Source organism: Ceratotherium simum, chromosome 18 (assembly GCF_057802395.1).
Source record: "Ceratotherium simum simum isolate JZ-2026a chromosome 18, ASM5780239v1, whole genome shotgun sequence".
In the NCBI taxonomy this organism is placed as follows: domain Eukaryota; kingdom Metazoa; phylum Chordata; class Mammalia; order Perissodactyla; family Rhinocerotidae; genus Ceratotherium; species Ceratotherium simum.
In genome coordinates, this window is record NC_141917.1 from 7,946,816 (window position 1) to 7,974,118 (window position 27,303).

Below are 27,303 nucleotides of genomic sequence, written 5' to 3' on the forward strand. Positions count from 1 at the left end.
AGTGAAGTCTTTTTTTTGTCATATTGGTAACAGAAAAATTTGAGCACTGCTGTGTGCTGGAGTTGGCATCATGCTCTGTCTCTCAGATGTAACCACACTTGCTTACCTTGCCTTGATATTAGAAGAAAGCAAGAGGTCATAAATCCAAGAAAAATACTGCCTAATTAAAGCTTTATTCACCCTACATTTAATCGCCAACTCTTCACACATAAAATAAGGATGATAAGATTTTTATCTACCTTCACTGTGAGAAATGGATGAATTGCCCATTTAATGCTTAGAAAGACTATTATATGCTTAAAGATAAATAAAATGCAATAACATACCATTTGAGGCCAAATGAAATGAATGTTTTAAATCAGCATCCTGACAATAACTTTACAAAATCTTATTCCCAGTTTTAATGCAATTACATGGAACTACTGCACTTATAAAGTATTCCATTTGCAGTGTTAAAATAATAAAAACTATTTCCACACTGAGACAAATTAATCAAAAAAATGAAATTTTGTCTTAAGATAAAATATTGATATTCAATCTTAAAAATTATTTTATTAGGGGCCCTATAATACAAAAGTAATACAAAAGTTACCGATAATTCTGAAAACTCAATAAATCATTTTCCTCAGAACTTAATCATTGTTTATAAAAAACCATACAACAGCAACCCTTGTAGCGCCCGTCAGTCCAAGCTCAACAAAAACATAAAACTACAATGTAGGTATTGGAACCAATTCTCTCAATGAATAATGCATAGTGGTTTTACACTGCATTTTCTGCTGACATCTCTAAGCACTCATGAATTATCACTATATACCTACATTGTAGAGTTGAAAAATTGTATTTTTTAATATTCCATTTTTTCAGACAGAAAACTAGCAACAGACTTTAAAATCAAAAATGTTATTCCCAAATGCAGTTTTTAATGTAAAAAAACAAGCAGTGTGCTTGTACCTTAGATGCTTCACTTGCAAACAGGTTCGAATTTTCGCCCCTGTGATTTTGATACTACATTATCTGAAACATTCAGTCATATGCATGATAACAAAAGTCAAATTATTGATAGAACAAAGAACTTTCTAAGGATTCATAACGACACTTTTCCTCCCCAAGTAAACTCACAAGAGGATAATTTATATCCTATTGTGAAACCAAAGAGAATCATACTTGGTTTATGTAAATTTTAGTTTTTACAAAGAAAAACATTGAGTTCAGCACAGTTTTCAACAGTTTGCAGTATCTTGCTATACTTTAAGTGATTTGTATGAAAATATTAACACTAAATATTACAATGAAGTTCACGCAATCTATTTCTAAACAAAATAAATTTGCCTAATTCTTCTTTGGAGAAAGTAGGCTATTGTCATGCAATGACACACACTTATGATTTATAATGGTCAAATGACAGATCTGAGACTAGATAAACAGGGAGAAATACTAGAAGCAATTTTAATCAAGGTTTATGTACTCAAAGACTCTAAAATCTTACAAGGACTCTAGAAATCATCTACTGCAGCCCCTCCCGTGGTAATGAGGGTCCTAGATCCTAGGGAAGAGGAGAAATCCAGCCAGGGCCATGACACCACATGACTGTCTTAGGCGTTAGACACCTGACAGCCAAAATGGAGAGAAAATGGTGCACCATGGGACATGTATGGAGCCCTGGGACACGTATGAAACTGTGGAATGGGCATGGAGCTATGGCACAGCAATGACTCTCTTGGCTCCTTTCTGGTGCCCCCATCCGTGTCTTCTAAAAGATTATAGTTCACTGTGCCTTGGAGAGTAACTGAGGCTGCCCAGGTTATGCCTTCTCCAGCCCCAAGAGGAGCAGGTGGTGGGCCAAAAATGCCAGTGGTCCCAGGGACCATGAGGAAGTCAAGGGAAGAGTGGTAAGAGGCAGAACAATGGGCAGGATTGGCAGCTAACAGGACAATAGGAAATGTGTGCATGGCCACCTTACAGACTGATAGAAAGACAGCCTCTCAGAGGTGAGGAGAGGCCGGGGCTCCCATAAGTTAATGTGAAGAAGAGCCAATGGAGAGTTACAAAACATGCTGTATATTTTTATTCTCAACATTGAACAAATCAATGCTTTTAACACACACATGAATACAATGGAATATAATTATTTGATTCAAAAGAAAAATATAGGATCAATGAAAAACAATCATTCATACGGCGGTATGGGAATAGAACCCAAGCTTAAAATCCTATGTTGGACCCTTTCAGTCATGGTTCTTTTAATCACCTAAGACCATGTGGAGATAAAGGGAGCTGTTTAAACTCAAGGGCCAGATGCCCCTCCCCAGTCCAGTTCCAGTGATGGCCCAAGCTGAGATACCCATTTCAATTCCCTCAGATGCCCTTCCCAAGAGCTGGGGCCAAATGTTGCTAATCCTCTATTAAGCATCCATACAGCTCTTCCCTAAGTCCCAAAACAATTCTCAAACCAATTAATGAACCCATAAGTAGAAAGACACTCCACGGGAACAACAAGGAGTCAGAGATAAAGATCTCAGAGACTTGAGAGTGAAATTAATAGCGCCCCACCTGATTTTGCAGAGAGGAGTAATCTTAGGCATTAATACTAAGTGCTGCCAGCTAAGACACTGAAGCAAGACCTCCAAATTACTCATGATTTTAAGCCTACAAGGCAAAGAAAGCCTGAGTATGGCATGACTCACCCCGCTGATGGTCTTCCTCTCTGCATAATGTGAAATTGCTCCCCATAAACCAATTCCTATAATTGGAGCACACTCTCTAAATAGCAAGCATACTGGGTAAACTTTAATCAATAAACAAACAAAAGCAGAATATGGCACTATTGCCTTAAGTGGACATTAAACATTTAAAACTCGTTTCAGAGATGGTTATGAGACTCAGTAAGCATGCTGAGAAACATGCTGTCTTGAAGGGTCACTAGTTTTCTCCCTCTTTATTGGAATAGACATTTAAGCAAATGACAAGGACATAAGCATGAACGGCGTGTCTGTAATGGGTCAGAGTGTTTTAGCAGCCACTGCACAATCAGGGATAAATATTCCAGAACATGCAGTCAAGGGAGTAACCTTGCAAACACAGCAAGCTGCTAAAGCGTGTTGAGCAATGAACTCTGCCAGACAGGAGGAGCCCGCAGTGGCAAATATTTTACTGAGGCTGGGAAAAAAGATCCTGCCAGCATCTTCTGCCTAACCAGGTAAATCAATCAAGGCTTCAATAAAACGTGCTTATTTGTATTCAAACATTACTGTAGCATCTGGTCTACTTCATCTGTAGCCTCTTGTGCAGAATGTCTCCCACGTATAATACTAAATCATGAAATTTTAAATGTACATGGAAATCAAGATTTTAAAAGTCAAGATTATCCAGTCCTTCCTTTATTTCTCCCTTATCAGTCTTTAATCCTGCTTTCTCAAACTTTCTTGTAGAGTTGTGTCTTACACAAAGAAGTGCTCATGTGGCACAGCAGTGGCCACCTGCTCAGCTGTAACATGAGCCATTTTAGGGACTGACTGGGCTCCTCACATCCACAGGGAATCTTTTGTGTATGTTTTTGATCAACAGTCTTAGCCCTTCTTCAGAGAAGCACTTCCTTCCTAAAGCCCCCATACTCTTGGCCTGTGGCCTGCCTACTCCCTCTCAGAGGAGATGGAGGTCCTCAGGAACTCCCTCCCCTTCCACCCAGCCCACCCGCTAACTTTCCTGCATCCTGGGTGCCCTGGCCTCCCTCCCTCCAGGCTCACAGGAGGTGGCATCCGCTTCCTGGATGCTAATCCTCCACCTGTGCCCAGTATCCTAGCCCCCTACCCCCTACAGCCCCAAAGACCTTGCCTAATCAATTATCTCTCCCTCTCTCTTCTCTCTTCAGCCTTTTCCTATACCTGGCTCCTTCCCATCACCATTTAAGGATGATTAAGTAATGCTCTCTTAAAAGCAGTCCCCTGTCCTCAGGTCCCTGCTGGCTGAGACAATAATTCCGTCCTTTTATATCTATTTCTTCATCTCACACTTATCCCTCTACTCATCATCAGCTAGTTTCCTCCTCCCGCACTGCCCTGAACCTGCTCTGATAAATGCCATTTGTTATGCATTGAATTGTGTCCCCCCAAAAGACCTGTTGAAGTCCTAACCTCAGGCACCTATGAGTGGGACCTTATTTGGAAACAGAGTCTTCGTAGATGTAATTAGTTAAAATGAGGTCATGCTGGGTTAGGGTGGGCCCTAAATCCAATATGACTGTTGTCTTTATAAAAAGAGGAGAAGACAAAAAACACAGATGCACAGAGATAAGGGCATATGACAGAGGTTGGAGTGTTGCGTCTATAAGCCAAGGATTGCCAGAAGCTAAGAAGAGGCAAAGAAGGATTCTTCCTAGAGCCTTCAGAGAGGACATGGCCCTGCTGACACCTTGATTTTAGACTTCTAGCTTTTAGAACCATAACAGAAGATATTTCTGTTGTTTTAAGTCACCCAGTTTGTGGTATTTTATTACAGCAGCACGGGGAAACTAATACACCATTGCTTACAGAATTTCAGGGAGGGTGACCATCTGTCTCTGTTTTCCCAGAACAGAAGCCTTTCAGTGTTAAACCCAGGAAAGCCCTGGGCAAACCAAGATGAGTTTCTCACTCTACCTTCTGGCCCACATTTCCCTTGAATTCTTGGCATCATTGGAAACTCTGATGGCCACCTTTCTCTTGAAAAGCCCTCCTTTCTTGGTTCCCATGATGCCTTGCTCTCAACTAGATAATTCCATCTGATGGCAGACAGGAACTCAGCTTTCTCAATCTAAAATCATCACATCCCTCACATCTGCTTCCCTTCTTTATTCCACATGGAATCAAGATCCAAGAAATTGGAGATTGTACTCAGTGCCTCCCCCTCCCTCCTGTCCTACATCCACTAAATTATCAACAATACCTCCTCCAAATTTCTAGAATCCACCCAATTCTTTATATTTCTGCTACCATTCCCCTAGCTTGGTTCCTCATCACTCCTCCCTTTAACCACAGCAACAGCCTCAGAATGGGCTCTCCCTGTCACCATTTTACCATCGTCCAAGCTGAGCCTATCCAGATAGAGGGGAATTTCTGAAGAAGCCTTTTGATGCTATGCATTCTTGAATCCCCACTAACCACTTTAGCCCCACCTCCCTCTACCTCCTCTCTACAACCAGACTAAGATTTCACGACTTCCTGTACATAACACTTGCCAGGACCGGCTACGCTCCCCTACCTCACATCGGGGCTTATGCACTTCTCTTTTCTTCTCCCTGGAACACCTCTCCCTTCATGAGTTTCATACACACCTTCTAACAATCATTTGAGACTCAGCATTGGCATTGTCTCATCGTAGAAACATTCCTTAACCACTCTCCTACAGCCCAGGCTGTCTGGTTCAGATGCCCCTCTCCTGGGCTCCCACAGCATCCAGCAAAGACACCCCTTAGGACCCTTAACAGAATGTAATGCAATGGTCCTTTTGATTTATATTCCTAAAAATATTCAAAACCCTTAACAGGGAGTGTGTTTTTTGCCTGTCTCCTCAATATTTAGGCACTCATTAAATGTTTGTTGAATGTTCACTCCAAATTAAAGCATGCAAATTAAAAATATGCTCAGATGCCATTTATGAACTATGAGATTAGCCCAAATCCCAATGCCTGACAATGCAGTCTGCTACAAAGGCTAGTAAAAAACAAATACTCATATCCAAGACAGTGAGAATGCAAAATGGTACAACCTTCATGAATGGGAATCGAGCAATATCAAGCAAAACCACATATGCATTTACCCTTTGACCTAGCAACCCCAATTCTAGGAATCTCTCCTAATGGTGCCCCTGTAAAAATATTAAAAGATGTTTGCAGGAGGCACTACTCATTGTGACACTATCCATGATCACAAACAACAGAAAATAACCTAAACTCCTCTCAATAGGCAGTTGTTGAATAGACCATGGTTCATCACATAGTAGAGAGCTATGTGGCTATGAAAAGGAGTGATATAAATATACCACTAGAGAGCGGACTCCAGGACGTATCATTATGTCAAAAAATGCTAGAGAGAAAAGTTTGTGTATATGCCATTTTTTATCTAATAAAGGAAGGCATGAATATATATGTATATGTGTGTGCACAGTCTTGTTTATATCAAAAAAGAGGCATAAAGCATAAAATATAAGTAAAAGGCCAGCTAAACGCAGAGAGAGAGAAGAGGGCGAAGAACACAGGGAGTGAAGCTAGGTTCTCTGAACACCCCTTGTTTCATTAATTTGACTTTGAAACACTACACTATAATATAACGTAAATTTTACAAATCTCTAAAAATCAAAAACTAAATTACACAAATGAAATTAACTGGGTTTTGAGTTGGTGGCAGAACCATACAAAAGGAAATTATTGTAAGTGATTTCAAAGCAGTAACTTTCCTTTAATTTCCCAATGAAATTTATACCCTGAGCACTAAAAGAAGAGAAAAAAATCATCTTAAAGGGTTTTCAGTAGTCAAAAATGACTAGAGCTGCATGAAACTGTTATTCTGAAACAATTGAGTGTGTGTTGCAGGGAAAGACAAAGGAATAATTATGTTGGCTGCAGAGACTCAGGACTCTGTGCACAGGAGAAGAAGATAGAAGATGGAAGAGGTTCAGAAAAACCCTAGAGTCCTGGAGACGAATTGGAAGGATCCAGAGGAATTTACGGTGTATTTTTTAAAAATGTTTTCCTTAGTTCTATCCATTAAAAACACCTAATCATGAGCCCAAAAAGACCTAACCGTGAGCCCAAGTCTACGAAAGGGAATGGATAAGAGGAGTCAGGAACATCTTGCTATCCCAGAGAGTAAGCAAGCTATCAAAGGCCACTTGAGTTGTGTCAAAAGAACTCAGGACCACCCTCAAGAGGCTCCGATAGGCTTGAAATGTGATGATTCCACTATCTGCGAGAATAAGCTGCAATTGCTTGAATATATCATATATTAAAATCCATGTCTTAATAATGATTCTAATAATCAAAATTTTAAAAAAAGCAAACATAACATCTTATTTGTCCCCTTTAAATAATGTTAAAGAACCACCTAATTTGTCTTTTAAAAAAACTGGTAAAGGGAAGAAAAAAAAGCATTTATTCTGTCTTTCCTATATGAACTGTACCCTCAGAATACTCGATGAAGGAAATAGTTGAAGAAAAGTTACTTTACATAGAAATGTTCTTGCCATTAAATGAAGATAGAATAATAAAATCAGGAAATCCCAGTTTTGCACCCAAGAATAAATCAGTAGATTTAAGCAGTGATCATTGATTACTGCTAATTTCACACCCAGATGTCTTCTGCCTCCTGATGGAAGCACACAGCACCATCCACAACACAGTAGAAATAAAAAGATTTGAACCTGAATCTAAGCAGCCTCTCGAGATTACTATGAATTGACAGAAATATTCAGGACAGAAGAAGGTTTGAATGACACCAATGGGATGCACTTGGCAAAATCCAGACTGGGAAACTATAGGACAAAGAGCTCAGGTTTCTTTAATAATTAATTTGCAAGGGGAGCAGCAACAACAACAACAACAAACAGTAAAAGGTTAAAAGAGACTCGAGAGATATACCAGCCAATTGCAATGTATGAACTCTAGACCCTGATCCAATCCAACTGTTAACAAAAACATGCATAAGCATTCATGAGACCATCAGGGATCTCACACCCTCACTGATGTCTGATGATTGTATGGAATCGATTTTGTTTGGGTTTTTTGTCTGTTTTGTTTGTTGTGATAATGGTATTGTGAATTCTCTTTCTTTGATAGTCATAAACTGAGATTTTATAGATAAAATTATATGATTTCCTGAATTTGCTTCAAAATATTTTGGTGGATGTGGGGGGAGCATGGGTGGGGATTTAAAGGCAAAAGGGTGGGCCATGAATTAATAAATGTGGGGGTTGGGTGTTCTTTAGACTATTCTGTTTTTTTGTTGTTTTTTTATTTTGGCGGTAGGGGGGATGAGTCTCCCTGAGCTAACATCTGTTGCCAATCATCCTCTTTTTTTTCTTCCCACCCCAAAGCCCCAGTACATAGTCGTATATTCTAGTCATAGGTCCTTCTAGTTTTCTATGTGAGCCGCCGCCACAGCACAGCTACTGACAGACGTGTGGTATGGTTCCTTACCCAGGAACTGAACCTGGGCCGCCAAAGCAGAGCCTGTCGAACTTGAACCACTAGGCCATCAGGGCTGGCTCTCCTTAGACTATTCTTTCTGTCTTTGTATATATTTGAAGTTTTTCATGATATAAAGTTTAAAAAATAACAAAACATAAAACTATTTATTGGATGATTTATTAAAATACAATGTCTGATTAATTATACTTAGCTTAATAATATAACTGTAAATTCCTTGAGGACAGGGGCGAAGACCAATTTATTTTTCATCCTGAATACTTAAAGGGCCAGGGTATAAAGAACCCTATTAAATTTTGATGGATGAAAGAATAAGTGAGTAGATAAACATACTAATTAATTAATCATAGAAACTAATTAATTAATTGTACAGATCCATGAAGATACTTGAGACATTAAACCAATTCTGTCTGCCATATAATGCCAGATAGAGACAAAGGCTTAAGTTTTATGGTAAGAATAAGGCTTTGTTGGGAAATGCTGAAGTGAAGAATTTTTGTTTCACTCTGTTTTGTTGTTATTTCTGTAGTCACATTTTTACCCCCTGGTTCCAATGCCTAGGAGGCTTGCGGCCCCTGTTAAATAAAGGTGGCCTCAACAATGGGATTTTCTACCTGTGATAACTCCTGTCTTGCACTTTTCCTGAGATAGTGATCAGTTTCTGGATATGAAATTCTTGTGATGGAGGATTTTGTATTTTTGCTCCTATTTTAAATAACGTCTAAAACAAGAGTCACAGAATAATAGAATAATAGCCACTGCTATCTTCTATCACTGAATATAGCATGTGCATTTGAATGGTGGCTTTGCAATCAGAGCATGCTTACCCCTTACCTTTATAGGAAATGACCGGGTGCTCTGCTCTCTGGCACTGAGAAGCGTCTATTTCTGGCTGGGCGAGTCTCCACCAGCCCAGGCTTGAGAACAGCCATGCAATGACACAGGGTCCCTTCATGGTGGGCAGGAGGCCTTTGATTCCGGGCACTTGTCTTCTAACCAGAAGCTCGTCTTCCCGTCATGTGGGGAAAGTGCCTAAAACACACAAAAGAGACCAATTAGATAAACATGAGTACAGGTTTTCTGGTGAGTGGTGTTTTGGTAAAGCCCTTGTTGCTACCTTTAAAAAAAGAGAATTTAGAGTGCTTAGACAAACACACCTTTTTCTAGGTGATATTTCAGATATTTGTGAGTTGCTGTCTCAATACAGACCTCTCTTTCTCCCAATAATTTTATGAAATAATCCACTTGTTATACAAGCAGAAATGTTCAAGTTTAACCTCTACTGAATTCTGATAGTCACTCCTAAGGAATACAGTTTAATATGGAGAACATTGATTGGTCTTCCCTTGGAACATCATTCTCACTCCCTCACGCAAACACACATCTGTACGTGGAACCCTAAGAATCCGTGCCCTTCCTTTTTTAATGCCCAAAGGCCCCTATTTAATAAGGCCACAACCATTGTCTTTTAATAATAACCTGATTAATATTATGCTATCCAACTCTGAAAAACCATAATATTTGATGAATTTATCCTTTGAAATTTATAGATGACCTATGGGCAAAGTTTCTGGCTAAAGATCAAGTGTGAATCAAATAAAATCTATATTGAGTACCTACTGGGTGAAACGAAATTAGTAGGCTGGGAGCTGTGAGACTTTAAAGATTATAAATAATTTAAAAGATTAATAAGCTTTAAAATAAGATAGGCTTATAAAAATAACTATAATCCAAGCTATTATAAAACCATAAAAAGCAGCAGGAGGGCTGTGGGAATTAAGAGAGAATACTACTCTTATTTAGAAAGATCAAGCATATGTCCATGGAGGAGTTCATATTTGAGTTTAATACTGAAGGATAAAGAGGATTTCAACAGATGGAGATTTCTGGAAGTACATTCCATGCCAAGGGAAGAGGACAAAAAGACGCATTGGAGAGGCAAGAGGAAGGAGCAGGCAACACGTTTTGGGAGGGGTTTACTGTACTTGACCCAGACCCCAGGAGATATACAGGGGATAGTGGGAAGCAGCTTAAAAAGCACGTTGGGTTAAGATTTGGAAGGCAAACTATACTAAGGTCTGAGGTCTCTATTTTCAGGCGAAAAGCTACCATACTATATTAAAATTAGAAGGGACAGTAATAAAATCGTTCTTACAATAGCGTACATAGGAAATCGGGCAGAGAAGAACATAGAGGTAGAGAAGTTAATTTGAAGTTACCACAAGTATTCAGAAGAGGAATAAATGAGGCTGTGACTTTGGATGGTGTCAATGCGAATTAAAAATTCAGGCAAACACAGCAAATGCTCAATGTGATGGGTTAGGGGAAGTATGGCAAATGAAAGAGGGCCACAGATTCTTTGAGCTTCCTCCCATTGAAAGGTGGGTCTATGCTCCCTCTCTTCAGTCCAGATTGGCTCTGTGACTGCGTGGCTCAATCAAATACAACAGAAGTGGTGGTAGGCTGGTTGCCAAGCCTAGACTCTAAGAGACTGGCAGCTTCCACTTCCTGTCTCTTAGAACACATTCTCTGGGACACTGAGACACAAGGTCAGAAGTCCAACCCCTCTGAGGCTGCCATGCCAGAGAGACCATATCTAGGTGCTCCTAGTGACATTTCCCACTAAGCCAAGCTTCCCAGCAATCCCCACCACAACACCTGATACCTGAGTAAAGTTGAAAACCATTGACTTCAGTAAGTATCACAAAAGTAAAGAAATCACCCCATTGAGCCTTGCCCAAATTCCTAACACCGGAAGTGTGAAATATAATGAAATGGTTATTGTTCTAAGCTGCTAAATTATAGGGAACAGAAAGCAAAGAGGCACAGATGGACTCAAGATAAAGAACATAAGGTACTGTGAGGATAATAATGCCATTTATGTAAATATGACAATCAACAGAAGAATTTTGTTTAGAGGAGAATATGATCATTTAGTTTTATACTTGTTGGGTTTAAGATGCTGTGAGACTATTTAAGGATATGCAGCCAACTGTGGAAAATCCAGGTTGGATGCTCAGGAAAAAAGAATTCGGAGACAGCATATAATATTTTGAATGGTTAAAATCATGGGTGTGGTTGAGACTCATCAGGGGAAAATATGAGGAAAAAAAGAGCTAAAAAGAACTGTTTAGAAGCTGTAATTAAAAAAGTAACTACACAAAGATGAGAGAATGGAACAGAGAGCATCAAGGGAATATGGCAACACGAAGATCAAGTCAGGTTGGAGTACAGGAATAACACATTTTAAACATTCAACTGCATTTCGATGAGACAAGACCACTGGCTTTAGTCAACACACAGTCAATGGCCAACTTGGGGGTTTCAGTTTCAGCAGAACAAGAGAGAGAATCCATATACCAAGGAACCAAGAAGAGAATGGGTGGAGCAAAGGTGAAATAGAACACGCATGGCTACCTTGAACGCTAAGTAACCATAGAAAATTCACTGAAATCAGATAAGCACTACAAGATCAAAATTAGGAAAATTTTAGGGTAGAGAAAACAGACCATGAAATGTGGCTTCTTTTCTGAGAAGTGGTGCGTGGAGAAGAGATTGTAGATTTAAGAGGGAGAGGAGGTATCAGATGGAAGAAGATCCAGAAAAAATAGTAGCAAACTATTAGGGTCTCAGTAAAGGAAGTGGTTATGAAAGGAAGTAAAGAGGCCTCATCTTTAAAAAGGAATGTGCACATGAATATATGATGAGATTTCAAGATGGAGAAAACATAACACTGAGGGTATATCAAATTTCACCGTCTCTATATTTTGAGTCCTACGATTCAATGCTCCCTTTGACAGACATGTTCAAGTTGGGCAGAGAAACAAATGAAGGGGCTGCAAACCACGACAAGGTGAGAATATGGCTTCTGTAAGAGCGAGAGATCCTGAGCATGAAGGTGGAGGAAGGAGTGGAAGGAAAGCCGGGAGCCAGGGCCCATCGCCCAATGGGTCCATAATCCCTGCCCAGGCACAGTGCATTGCAATAGACAACGGAGGCACAAATGTTGTTTTTTCCTGGGTTTTAAAACTGTACAGATGATTAATTTCACTCTTGGAAAGGGGTTGTGGCCTATAAAACTGGAGGCTGCTCTAGAACTCCAGTCTAGAGCTAAACCCATGACACAGCCCATCTTTTCTTATCCTTCTGACCTGAGACTTAAGACATGAAATTTCATCAAATGACATATCTTAATATAGAATAGCATTATTAGAATTAGATGTAATTTAGTTCTGTTCAGAGCAAGGAGACTTGGAGCACCCTCACCAGTCCACTCAGGGAAGGCAGAGGGTAGGTTATCACAGCCTCACGTCAAAACAATCAGCAATGATAAAAAGAACATGGGAAGATAATGAAAGTAACAGTGAGCCCTCAGTAAGAGCCAGCTCTGTGGCAGGCATGATGCCAAGCACTGACACCCATGTCTGGTACCCAACAGACACCCAGAGCAGCGTCTCCCACTGGGCAGCATTCCATCACGGAGATGGATTGGAGCACTGCCCTGTTCTGACCTTCGAGACTGAGCTCAAGTCCACTGGGGACTAAGAGCAAATTCTTCTCTTGCATATCGTTTTTCTTTTTTTTTTTTTTAATTTTTGTTTATTGCAGTAACATTGGTTTATAACATTGTATAAATTTCAGGTGTACATCATTATACTTCTATTTCTGCATAGATTACATCACGTTTACCACCCAAATACTAATTACAACCCATCACAACACACATGTGCCGAATTATCCCTTCCGCCCTCCTCCCTCCCCACATGCAAAAAAATGAAAGTAGACCCTTACCTTACACCATACACAAAAACTAACTCAAAATGGATTAAAGACTTGAATGTAAGACCTGAAACTATGAAAATTCTAGAAGAAAACATAGGCAGTACGCTCTTCAACATCGGTCTTAGCAACATATTTTCAAGCACCATGTCTGACCGGGCAAGAGAAACAATAGAAAAAATAAACAAATGGGACTACATCAAACTAAAAAGCTCCTGCACAGCAAAGGAAACCATCAACAAGACGAAAAGACAACCTAACAATTGGGAGAAGATATTTGCAAACCATACATCTGATAAGGGCTTAATCTCCAAAATATACAAAGAACTGATGCGTCTCAACAACAAAAAAACTAACAACCCAATTAAAAAATGGGCAAAAGACCTGAACAGACATTTCTCCAAAGAAGATATGCAGATGCACATCGTTTTTCAATGTATCAGGCCCAAGCCAACATAGAACCCCCTTCTGTTAACTATGACCAACCACCAACTGGAACTGTCCCATGTTTACAAGAGCCACGCACTCTCATCTCAGTCCTAACGTCTCCGCCCCCGGAAGGAAAGGTAGAGAAAAATAGCACAAGTGCCTAAAACGTTCCTGTCCTGGATTTGGAAAGTGATGATTAGAGAAGAGGGAGATGCCGTTTCAAGTGGAAGAACAGCTAAGTGGAACACATAGCCTGATGGTGATGGGACGGAATTATACGTTTGACATGTTAAACTAAGGGAAGCACATTTAAGGAGAACAGGTGATTCTTAGAAGTTTGTAATTTTCAGACTATGAAATGTTACCTTTTTTCCTAAAATAAAGGTACTATATAAACAGTCATCATGGTCAGGTGCCAGGGAAGGGCGTAAACAGTCTTCATTTAGAGTGGGCTTTTCTGAGCATCGTACCAGGCAAAGCTAACTCCTTGAATAGTCTGACTGTAAACAGGCTTAGCTCTAAATAGCAGGTCCCACATCCCGGAGTCTGCAATTCCATCTTCCACTGAATCGTGAAGCTCTCGCATCTTAGTGGTATAGCGGGTGTGGGCATATTTTTATCAGGGATTTCAGTGCTCCATACGAGCACCACTGACATTTAGAGCCAGATAATTCTTTGTTCTGGAAACTGTTCTGTGCATTTAGCAGCATCCCAGGCCTCTACCCACTAGATGCCGGTAGCACCCCCACCCTGTTTGTGCCAACCAAAATTGTCTCCAGACGTTTCCAAATTGCCCCTGATTGAAAACTTCTGATTTGTGTTATCAAAATACCTCTCCCTCTTTAGCAATTACGTAAGCTATCATCCCTTGAAAGATTATTTTAAAATATGCTTATATAAATCACCCAACTGAATTTGTATTGAGCCATTTCAGCAAAATTTCAATAAAAATGAAAGTCATATTAATTATAACTATTTGCTACATTGGGGAAATATATGACGAAGGAATTTTCCAAGGATCAATTTCAATAAATGTTGTTCTAATTTCATCCTGCCATATCTGGAAAATTAAAAATATATTAGGTGAGTTAATATGAAACAAATGATTTTGCCAATAGGAAGATTTATGACAGCAGGCCAATTTGGGCTACAAAATAGAGGCATTTTTGTCACACCTACTTCAAAATCCCGGAAGCCTTCCTTTGGTTTGCTGATGTGGGAGGATCTCTCTATAAACTCGATCTAAATAAGCAAAACTCTGTATATAAGTGTTTGTGCAATAAATAGCTTTTCCCATTCACACCCACACTGCAAATGAATAGGCTCTGGGGAACAGAAAATAACTGTTCCTTTTAGTTAAAAAAAAGCTGTCAGATAAAAAAGAATGAAAACTTATACAAGAAGTTATGCTTAGGGAACAAAGTCTAACTAATTATTAATAAAAACAGATCCAAAATAAGCTTAATGTATTTCTTCTCAAGCCTTAGACCTACTACAAAGTTGGAAGTAGCCAGATCTGTTGGCACAATTCAGAGTCCATAGAAACCCTCCTGGGCCCCTACCTGATGGCTTTAAGGACTTCCATCAGAGAGAGAATTAAGAAGTCAGGGGAGTGAGCTGACCCGTAAGCTGTCCTCAGAGAGGACTTAGGCAGCCATGTCCCCCACCTGCCCAGAGGGGGACTGTCCTCAGTACCAAAGGGCTGAAGCCAAAATTGAGGAGTCTGCTGTATGTATGCCTCTTAATCATGAAAAATTACAGTCTATTGTAACACCAGAAACACAAAGGGCAGGATTTATAGGAGAAGAGGATGGACAGCTCTTCTGAACGGTCTGTATTGGCATTCACTCTTTCCATCTCTTGGCCCCATTCCACAGGATCAGTTAAACTGCTCACCCAGAGACTAAAGTCCCAGCACAAACTGAAAGCAGCAGAACCACTGAAGAATCACTCCATTATCCAAGCAAATCACCCAGTCTTAACCCCACACACCCTGGCACAGCCAAATACAGCGTCTGTTTCACAATCATTGGAAGCTGCCAGGTAAACAACCCTGCCCTAGTCAAAAACTCTCAGGATTCCTCCACTGCTTTCCAAAGAAAACACTGTGCTCTTCTACCACCAACCATCTCCTGCTAATTCCACCTCCACTCCTCCCACTGCAAAGGCTTCCCTTCTGCCCCTCTGGCCTAGCCAGGGTCCTCAGAGTAAGCCTTGCACATTCATTTCGCATGTTTGCCGATGTCACAGGCCGCACACTTGCCCCGAGTCTTTCCACTACCCAAGGTTCAGGCTGGCCTCCACCTTCTGCACACACAGCAACCGCCTACTCCAGTCCACGGCAGCAGCTCCTTTCTGGGAACCACGATGTACCAATGACAGCGCCTGCTTCCTCATCAAAGGCTGCATGTGTAGTCATATAACCTTTTGTGTTTCTAAGTTTTGACTTCTCTTTTTCCTTATAAACAAGCTACGGGTTGAACATGTAGTTACAGCCCCAAGTTTATGTGTTCCAACATGCTGAATGGACAATCCAAATGAATCAGAAATCACATAACCAATGTTCTCTTCAGCATTTAGAAGTCACCCATCCCTTGCCACTGAGCAAGCACCACTGCGAGGTGGTTTATTCGCCCCTTGGCATATATGAGACAGGAAATGAATCAATGACACTGAATTTGAGAGGTGAAAGGGGAGATGGATCATCTAGTCTCTCTACTTTGTAGCTGAGAAAGCCAAGGCTCAGGTGAAATGGATCTCACAGGTTAATGTAAAGTCAAGTGTGTAGTGACAGGCTACTTCAAAATGGGTGCTGCTACCCACTGGCTCTTTGCATAACTCACTCAGCCTTCCTGCTCACACTGGTAAAACCACACATTGACAGCCACAAGATCAGATGGCCTGATCAGGAACATAGTCTTGTCTCCAAAGTAAATCATAACTGATGACCCATTGGCATAGAAACGTGGTGTCTTAGAGGATATCATTAATCCATATTGAAGCCAGCCATATTGAAGGATGTCACCTGTGGCAAAGGATGGCCCATCCAACACAGGAGGGCAACGATGAAGAGGACAAAAACAGTCCGGGCACTTCCAGCTCACGGTTTAGAGTAGTCAAGTAAGTAAAAATCTATCTTTTGATAGTTATCAAATAGAAGTAGGAACAAAGTCTTAGGAAACATAGAAGAAGAAGGAATTCTCTCTGAATGAAGGAAGAAGATAGAAGCTCTGGCTTCTGAAGGGGTTCAAGTTAGAGTGTTCCAAGAAGCAGGAATAAATGATCTAGGAGAATCAAGGTCCATAGTGTATTCAGGGCTGGAAGGAACATATTGAATAAACCTATCCTCTTTCCTTGCAGTAGTATCAGATATTCTAGGTACTGAGCAGGAAATGGAATTAAATGAAGAATCAATAAAACAATAAACTTAATGCACAGTGTTCAAGTAAATAGAATTCGTCTAAACTTTTTCAAAAACAATAACTGAACATTTTATTCTTTGGGAAATAAAGTGAAATTAAAGTTGTTTTGTTATTGGGTTGAGTCTATAAGGGGGATCAGGATATTCACCAAACATATTATATCTTCAATTTTTACGTACATTTTTATAAAAATTGGATCATTTTTCTATTATTTTAACCCATGTACCTCGACTGCCAAGTTTCAGCCCAAAGAGGTTTAACATAAAGGAATTAGTGAAACATTTTTAGGAATGTGTTAATGAAAACACTGACCGCCCTTAAGGACAGAAGCACCGGTGGCAGCCACCTTCAGGTAACTGAATAAGAAGTTGGCTGTTACTCATAGATTTTCATCATCTCTGAACTGAGATGAGATGGAATTTTATGGTTATATAAAATGACCTCATGGTATAAAATGGGGAAAAGCAAACATTAAACTATTTTATACATTTCAATAATGGTTCGGCTCCAGTGACCTTACTTTATATGTCTCTTCAAAGGGAATTGTTATTACACTTTCCCTTTTTCCCCTTGTTTAGCTCCAGATCGCCTGGAGGAACCATAAAAATAAATGAAGTCCATTAGATAAAATTATTATTTACACAAAGGCAATATTAATTTTATCTGTCAGCAGGTTTTAAAACTAAGAGAAAGTTCATTCAATTACTTCTGTGTTAGCTAAACCAACAAGAGTCCTTTCTAAAAAAGAAAGAAAGAAAACTTAAATAATGGGTCCTTCAAGACAACATAACTATAACAACAATTTCTAAAAGACTTAATCAGAGATGTTTCCTCAAGGCAAGAAATTCATATGGACACAATAAAATAATCAAGTTACAAATGACTCTCATGGTGTGAAAATTACTATTCTGAGCTCCCGTTTGTTTTTAGTTAAGAAAAGCAGGACTTGGAATGCCACTTTCTCTCTTGTCAACTAGAAGGTGCAGTGTCTATGCCAACATACAAAAACACACAAAGGTAGTGGGGACAAAAGAATATACACTTCTATTGTGACCACACTGGTCAACATCACTGGTCACGTCCTCCCGATTGCCAAATCCGGTGAGCTTATGCAATTGGAAATCACCATGGTATTGGTGCCCACTGACCTTTTCCCTTGATTATCTCCTGAAACCCTCTCTGCCCTGGTTTCCTTAATACTCGAATCTCCCTGTGTTCCTACTGCATCCAGAACTCTTACTTCTCAGCCTTCCCCTTAAATGAAGATGTGCCCCAATCTCTCCTGAACGTTCATTCCTTCTCAATCTACACACTCTCAGTGGCCTCTCTCTTCAAACTCACATAATGCTACATACTTTCTAAAAACTGGTGATTTCCAAATCTATAACTCTCTTCGAGATCTCTTTTACATAATCCAGACCCATAAGTCAAAATAGACATCTTTACATAAATAAGCCAGAGGTACCTCATCTAAAGGTGACCTCATCATCCGTGTCTACCAATTGTCTTCTTCGTTCCTATTTCCTCTCATGGTTAGCTCCACCATTTACTCAGACATCCAACTCATAATCTGAGGACTCAGCCACCATTCAGCTGGTCCCCTTTCATCTTCTCAAAGCTTGTCTGTCATTTTGTCACTCAATTCTGACAACTCTTCCCTTACCCATATCTAGAATCATGCTCTTCTCCCCACCCTGACCAACCCCCTAATTTCTCACCTCTGCAATGTCAGCTGGTTTTTGACAGGTTTCCCTGCCTCTAGTCCCAGTCCTTAAGCTTCATTTCTGAATAGCCTTCTCAATTTTTTTTTCATTTTCCCCCCATCCCCACCTGGCCCCACTGTGCATCAACACTCATTTCTATTATAGCTTTATCACCCTGAACTACAATTACCTGTGTATCTGCCTCATTCTAAAACAAGCCTGTGACAATCTCAAACTCTGGACAATACAGGACATAGTATAGACAAATAATCACCACCTGAGAAATGAGTTAATGGAGAAAATTAATGCAAACCCACATACATCTCTCTACCTTCTTAACAATATTCATGCTTCCATTAAAAGGCTATTCATGTTCCTTTACTTCTATGACTCTGTCATTCATTGTCACAGATGTTTTATTCCTCTATTAAAATTCTCTTAACATCTGGTCCAAATACAAGGATTCCCATGGTTTTGAGAAATGTCCTTTCTAAATGTCATAATTTTCCAATTAATGGTCAAAGGGATAAAGGGATTACTATAGGCAGACCAGCTAAGAAGAGGAAGTCTCCTGGGCCTGGAAACACGGAAGATATAACCAAAGTGTGTGAACTCTGAGGGGTTTGGATAAGTTATTCTGGCAGACCATAATTCACTGGAACTGCTTGAAATGTCAAAGGACAAAAAAGGAGGATGTTACAATTCATAGCAGGAATAAATTCATCAAATTCACTATTTTAGGGTGAAAATGCAAATACTTTGAAATATAATCAGATAAATTAACAGATAATAGACTGCTAATACACTTGGAAAAACTAGACTATTTAGTGAAAAGGCACCTGATGTGGTGTTTTCAGATTTCAGCTGGGAATGCCCCTTGTGTGCGATATCTGATGATGCCTATTAGGCCCAATGGACCAGGTATGTCGAAGTTGATACATCTGAGTTCATTCAAATCTGTCACAATCTTTGGTCTAGGAAAAAAAACAACAACGGGCCTCAAGAGCACTAATTACTATTTTTGGGTCAGTTTATTAAAAATAAGAATAAAAAAATCTCACTAAAATAAAAAATTAACTATAGTTAATTATATTGCATTGCATATTTGAAAACTGCTAAGAGAGTAAATCTTAAAAGTTCTCATCACAAGAAAAAAATTCTGACACATATATCAAAATCAAAGATTCCACTAATTAGAGAATAATAAAATACAAAAATCTGCAAAGAAGGTTATGTGGTTATATACAGTATTAATACATTTCTTATTTCACTGAAATAAACCTGTAAAATAAGTATTATCATTTCTTCCTATTTTACAGATGTGGAGACAAGACTCAAGGAGGTCCCACAGATAAATGGAAGAACTAACAATTTTAACAAGTAAGTCCCTGGCCCCCAAACCCAAGGTCATCTTGCTGGATTGAAGATACCAAGGTCATCTTGCTGGACTGAAGATACTTCTCAATCTGCATACTCTCAGTGACCCAACTCTTCAAATCCACATGATGTTAAATACTTTCTAAACATTGGTGATCTCCAAATCTGTAACTCTCTTCGAAACATCGAACATAATATATCCCTCTTTATTATTCATTTCTACAATGATCATTTATTGACTAGGAGTTAGGAGGTATATTAGACACACAGAACATCTGGAAGAAGAAATAAGCAGATGCTCTATTTCTACCAACTGACTTCGTGTTGCACCTGAAAATGTGTTTCCTGGGGCATAGAAATTTCACTAAGTAACGAGCTGTAGCATCATTCACAGATCCTGGAGCCAGCGACATCATTGATCAAGATTTAATCCAGCCAATGATGAAAGAGTACCAGCCCTTGCACAACTGTGAGATGGCCTTCTCAGTGTCTCTTGTCATCCTCTGCCCACCATCTACACACCCTCCTGGGGGCCCATGATGTTAAATGGCAGCTATCATCTGGTGAATACAAATTTATATCTCAGCCCCAACCTACCCCTGAAACTATAGCTCCCATCTGGTTTTCACTGCTACTTGAGTGACAAAGAATTACGTCCAACCAAACATGGACTAACAGACCACTAACCTCCCCCCTTCCCCAAATCTGCCTCCTGCCTGACTCTCCCCATCACAGCTAGAGTCCTTTTGATTTCTCTAATCTCCCCACATGACACTCTAAACCATCAGTAAACCTGTCATATGGATCACACACCTGCCCCCTTCGCTCACCTCCACTGCTGCAATCTCAGGTTAAGCCACTTCATCTCTCACCTGGACTCAATAGAAGCCCTCTAGTAGGTAGTGGGGCTTTTTACTCTTGCCCCCCGAAAGTCCATTCTATACATTACAATCAGAGTAACCTTTGTAAAGAGTCTAAAAAAGTCAAACTCACAGAAGCAGAGAGAAGACTGTGGGTTCTCAGGGGCTGAGGGGGTGGGGGAAATGGGGAGATGTTGATGAGGGGTGCAAAGTTTCAGTTACGTAGGATGAATAAGTTCTGGAGATCTAATTACAGCATGGTGACTATAGTTAATAATACTGTATTGTATACTTGAAATTTGCTAAGAGTAGACCTTAAATGTTCTTACCACACACATGAAAAAGGTAATATGTGAGGTGATGGATGTGTTAACAAGCTTGATTGTGGTGATCATTTCACAATGTATACATGTATAAAAACATCACGTTGTACATCTTAAATACATATGATTTTTATTTGTCAATTATACCTCAATAAAGCTGGACAAAAAACAACTATAATAAAATATTTGTATATTTTTAAAGGAATGTATGTATGTAGCTGTAGTAAAAAACTATATAAAAAGGAATAAAAAAATAGTTAATCCGATTAGGTACGTTTTCCCTGTTTAAAACCCTGGAATAATTCCCTCTGCAACTTCCTAAAAACGCAAACCCCTGACCCCAGCCAACAAGAACTCCTCTGTGGTCAGCCCCACCCACTTCTGTACCTTCCCCAGCACTCCCATGCACCGTGCTCGGGCCACGTACACGTGTGTGCACACACACACACACGCACACACACACACAGGTCTCTGTTATTTTTGCCCACAGAGCATATCACTCTTCAGACAGCATCTGCTGGCCCGTAGGTCCAGAGGTCTTTCTCTAGGTCTTTCCAAGGTGTCTCCTTCTCATTACTCAGATTTCCATCGAATGTCACCTCCTCAGAAAGGCCTCCCCAACCAGGCCAGCTAAAGCACTGCTAAACAACCAGATTCGGTTGTTTTCTCTTCTTCATGTCACTTAAAACTTACTGGAAGTCCCTCAATTGATGTGTTTGTTTATGGCCTGTTTAATCCACTAGGATATAAGTAACTGGAGAACTGAGCCTCGGTTTGGTTCACTCGATAGTCCCAGGGCCTAGAAGAGAGTATGACATATAAATAATATCAGCTGACAGACTAGGTACTAGAGGCAGCAGAAACCAAGATAGTCTTTGTGTCTTTGTCCAAGTGATGCAAAAAACCACTGTGAAGACCAAGATATTTTCTGCCAGTGCTGCTGACTACTGCTTACAGAGAGTTTCAGCAGAGTTTCTTTGGAAAACTGTAAGTTCGCTTGCAAAGAATCTGTCTATTATTAGGTGAGATTTCAGAAGAACAAGTCAATAAAGACCTTGAATTAGCACAAAAGCATCGGATGATTAGCACGTAATTCGATGCTGTGAAATGCAGACGTGCTGTGAACATATGGTATTTTATTTTTCAGTTCATTAGCCTGAAATGTGGAAAGGTCATTGAGGACATCACAATAAAGGTTTCCATGGTTGAAAAGTAATCCCCAAGTGTTTTACATTCTGTATTTCAAAATATTAAGAGTTACACAATGGTGGATATGTTAACGAAAATACAAAAGGAACAATTCCTAAATATAAGTCCAGAAAAAGAAATAACAGATTGCAACAATTTGACAAATTGTTCCTCAACAGGGAAGGAGGTTAAACATAGCTGCAGGATGTCTAATTGCTTGCTTTCATCTTGCAAAAATAAAGAACTATCTACGGTGTTCCTCAGCCTACGAGGTCCCAATGATCTGCCCTGCCCTCCAACACTGGTTTAGGAGAAGCAGCATTGCAGACACATTAAGGACACAGACTTTGGACCCAGATCGTCTGGGTCCCAATTAGCTCCAACATTAACCTTATGCCTCAGGTTCCATCATCTGTAATATGAAGATAAAACCCACCGTTTAAAATTATACGAGCTAATTTGAAAGAACGTAGAGTACTCCCTAGCAATTAGGAAGCACTAAAAAAGTTTTAATAAATATAAACAAATAAGGACTATTTAAGAAAAGAAAAATGTTTTTTAAATCTTGTAGGAAAAAAGTCTCTAACAACCAAATCAGTGTCTTCCTACAAGAGATGGCAAAAGTGTTCACTGTTTAATAAGAGCTGTGATGGTGGGCTGCCTCAGCTTCAGGAAAACTCCACACCTGCCCAGGAAACAGATAAAAGAACATTCATAACAACCTTGTTCATAATAGCAAAACACTAGAAATCATACAGGTGCCCACTAAGAGAATGGAAGTTTTTATGGTATAATATATCTCATTGAAAATGAATGGATACCAGCTACATACAACATAAATAAATAACAGAAACATGATGCTGAAAGAAAAAGGTCAAGAATAATATATAATATAGTAAATCCATATTTATTGCAAATAAAAAAGAAGCAAAAGTAAACAATATTTTGAATTTGTTAAAACTATATAAAAAAGCAAGAAAATGTCAACAGAAACTTCACCGTGGTACTAACACAAAAATGAATGAATGTTGAATGAACAACGAAGGCAGTTCTCTGACTTCCCATGATCAAAGCACCCAGATCAAATTAGAACTCTCACTGATCCCTCTCAGGTTCCATGCTTCCCACTCCACCCTTCTGCCCAGAACACATTCCCCCATGTCTATACTAGAACCCGCCCCTCCTCTGAGGTCCAGATCAAACAACAGCTTTTCCATTTGTGTAACCACTTTCCAAGCGAGAAGGAAAGATACCTCCGTGAGCCTCCTTAGGATGCAACACGTCTCTGTGGCCCTCAGAGCACTCTGCTGTATAGTCTGGCTTCTTCTGCTTTGTGACAGGGCATCCCTGTAGGACCACATAGAAGAGCCTGTGCCCCACTGGTTACTGTAGCCCCTCAAAGCCCACCACAGTTCCGTGCACGTAGAAAGTACCTAATATTTGTTGAATGAGTGGATCAACCAACCAATAACAAACAGTGGACAGAAGTGTCCAGCTGATACAGGAGGAGGCTGGGGAACAGGTGAGTTTTGGAAGCATAGGAATCATGTTAAAGGACTGGAAATAAAATGATCATAATTTATCAGAGAAATGGAATAACATCTCAAGGTAGAATTTATGAAGAATGGGGATATCAAACACATTTACCTGTTTGAAGTGAAAAGACCAAAGTTATAAGTAATGAGATCAAATAAATTATGGCACATCCATACTATTAAATATTATACAGCTTGTAAAATCAATGTAGTAAAACTCTATACACTGACATAAAAATCCAATAATGACGTGGATTGAAAAAAAAATAAAGTGTAGACATTTATTTATCTATAGAAATAAAGAAGAGAGAAATAGAAAGGTCCAATTTTTGACTGAAAGAAACAAAAGGATTTCTATGTTTATATATTTGTAGGTGAAAGAAAATTGTGGTTACTCCTAGCAGCAGGGGTATTTTATATTCTTCTATATTGTTTGAATTTCAACAAGCATTTATTTATTTTGTAATTTAAAGTGATTAAAAATGTTTAGGTTTAAAATATGAGTGAAGTGAGATTAGTTTTATGATTAACTAATGAGATGGGAGCCTTAACATAGTATTTAGACTCAGTGCAGGTTTGACTTCCTGAGTGTAAGGGAGGAGGGCGTAATGGAGAGGAAGTGGCTGCAGGGCAGGACAGAAAGCAGGGCAGCTTTAAAGAAGGGATGGTCAGAAGGTACAAACGCTGAGAGAGCAGAGGCCAACTTCCCATAAGTATTCTCCAGGCAGAACATGAAATTCCTGAGTCTCATTTAAAGTCGGGTGAAGCCCCGTTATGATGCGAACACACGACACGCAGGTGTAAACTGAGAGTCAGTGATAGACATTTCTAAAACCAGAACCCCCACTCCTTTACTCACTAGATTCATTTTACTTGGGAAAAAGAAAATCCTCCCTCTTACCTACGGAAATGAAATTGGTTTTATCAGTCTTGACAGATAAACTGTCTTATGCAACGCTCTCTGCTGATACTGAGAAGAAATGCTCAGGCACACAGGTAGGGACAAGTACTTTCCGTCCTGACACAGCCATACTGCGTTTTTGTACTCCACGTCGCCATTTAGCACATACTTATAAAATCATTATAGGAAAGTTCACACACTTTTGTTTGGTGGATGAGCAATAGACTGTGTTTCCGGTTGAGTGTGTGGATGAAAGTGATAATCTTCTCTAACATCATATATAAGAGGCAAAATGTTACCGTTATTCTCACTGTTCTGGAAAATTCCTGCAGTTCTCTCTGGTTACAACCACAGTACCACGAAGAGTAGTTCATTAACCACGGAGATGAGAGAGGAGGTGATGGAGCTGGGCTTTCACTTACAAATACCTCAGTCTGGAAAGTCAGACGTTTCCTGAGCACCCAACTCGCCTTCTGAGGACACCTCCTTGCAAAGGAGCACAGACAGATCTATCGAGTTTAGTAACTAATCTCATAGATGACAATAAATTGGCGAGTTGTGGAAGAAAGCTACCTATTTGAGAAACCTGAAAAAAAGTATTCCTTTAATGACTGCCATTCTTGAAACCCAAACATGAGGCAGTTGGAGGTGGCTGCGGCTGTTTAACAAAACACCCTTTTTTGATTTGACACAACAGCACATGCACACACAAAAAAATTTTCAGGGGCTTAAAAGTATTCATACACTTTGCCTTGTGGTCTTATCTCTAGGACATTCTCCGAAGGAATTCATCAGATATGTCAACAAAGATTTACATTGAAATATATTGCTCCTAGTCTGATTATTAGGCGTAACAACCATGATTTGGAAGCTTCTATTTAGGGAGAAATGGTTCTATATAAATTAAGTACATCAGGAAGACAGGATATTATTTTTAAGAGAAATTTTAAGGACATGAGAAATACTCAAGATATAATATTAAGTGTACCAGCAGGAAACTAAACTCTGAGTCCGGCTGTAAGCTGGATGCAAATCTTAGCTCAGCCTCTTGCTGGTTGTATGTCCTCGATTTTCATCTTCAAGTGAGGATAATCTTTGTGACTTTCTCATAAGGCTTGTGAGGATTTAATGTTTTAGTCAATGTGAAACTCTTGGAACAGTGCCAGGCCCACTACAAGTGTTCAACAATAATTATTAGACATGACAGTGTGGATCTTCATTGTTACAATTAACATCTGGAGGAAAAGACACTCAAGCATTAGAATGTTCTGAGACATGTGGTTCCACACCATTTTTTAATACTTGTTGGGGTTGTTTTTGCAAGTTGATTACGAATAGGCATGTGTGATTATTATCATCAGAAAAATATTTTATATACTCTTTTGCTAAGAAAATTCCACAAAGAAGAATCAAGATGAAGTGGGGACGTAAGCCCCCTCTCTGACTCATTTCCATCACCAGAGACAGAAGTGGCTCTAGCTAATAAATTCAATCTCAGCACTTTTGTTACGTGTGGTCATGCTTGAAGAGGCCAGCAAGAACAGAGAAGATGGTGTCAAAGACAACATTTAATTATCTTTAAAAGAACCAGAATTCTTTTATCTCCTTAGAGTTAGACTACCATCTAAAAGGCATCTCCCTAACTCAAGAGCCATGATGCTCAGAAGCACCTATAGCATCTGACTGGTCCTGTGAGAGGAGAGCTCATCAGTGCTACAATCTCCAGAGAAAAATAAAAGAGGGGGCTGGCCCAGTGGCGTCGTGGTTAAGTTCTCACGCTCTGCTTCGGTGGCCCAGGGTTCGCAGGTTCGGATCCTGGGCACAGACCTGCGCACTGCTTATCAAGCCATGCTGTGGCAGGCGTCCCATATATAAAGTAGAGGAAGATGGGCACGGATGTTAGCCCACGGCCAATCTTCCTCAACAAAAAAGGAGAATTGGCAATGGATATTAGCTTAGGGCTAATCTTCCTCGCCAAAAAAAAATACAAAATAAAAGAGAACAAGATGATACACCCAACTTTATAGACGAAATTCCACATGGCCAAAGCTTTTACTCACAGTAGGGAACTAGAATTTCAATTAGATTTTTTTTACTTAAGCAGCACATTGACCCAAGACCCGTTGACTGAAGCAAGCACAGAAAAACACAAATCAAGAAAACAAGATGATATTCCAAAACCTAGAGAAAATAAGACCACGGTGTGGCATCAAATGCCAGATCAAATGAAGGATATTACAGTGGTCATTCATAACTTCCTAAATGGAAGTCAGAGCTACAGTGTTTGAAGGCACCATCGCTGGAGTCTGTTTATCCTGTGAGTTTCCTCCACACACCATACTGAAGATAAAATACAATGAGATCATACCCTTCAAAAGCTTAGTTTATTGTCCAATATTTTTCTCCAGTGGTTAATGGTAATTCTCACAGAGAATGAGAGAGGTTATGGGAAGACGCAAGCGTGCAAACACAATGAGAAAACAATTTCCTAAGAGACGAGAGCCACAGAGGACTAGAGAAGAATCCAACATGGCTTAGGATACTGAAGAAGTGCAATTCAGGTGTGCCAGGGACCAACCCTCAGCCCCGAGATGAGAAGTCTCCTCC

The 27,303-nt window shown here is 39.7% G+C and overlaps 1 protein-coding gene across 2 annotated transcripts in view; it reads right to left on the reverse strand.

Moving 5' to 3' along the window:
* The window catches only part of SEMA5A (semaphorin 5A), a 470,062-nt gene that overhangs the window by 300,840 nt on the left and 141,919 nt on the right, over positions 1 to 27,303 (reverse strand). For both annotated transcript variants that reach the window (XM_004440053.3, XM_087443115.1), the window contains one exon: positions 9,014 to 9,211. In XM_004440053.3, coding sequence (XP_004440110.1) covers positions 9,014 to 9,134 — 121 coding nt within the window. In that variant the 5' untranslated portion in view covers positions 9,135 to 9,211. The remainder of the gene's footprint in view (positions 1 to 9,013; positions 9,212 to 27,303) is intronic.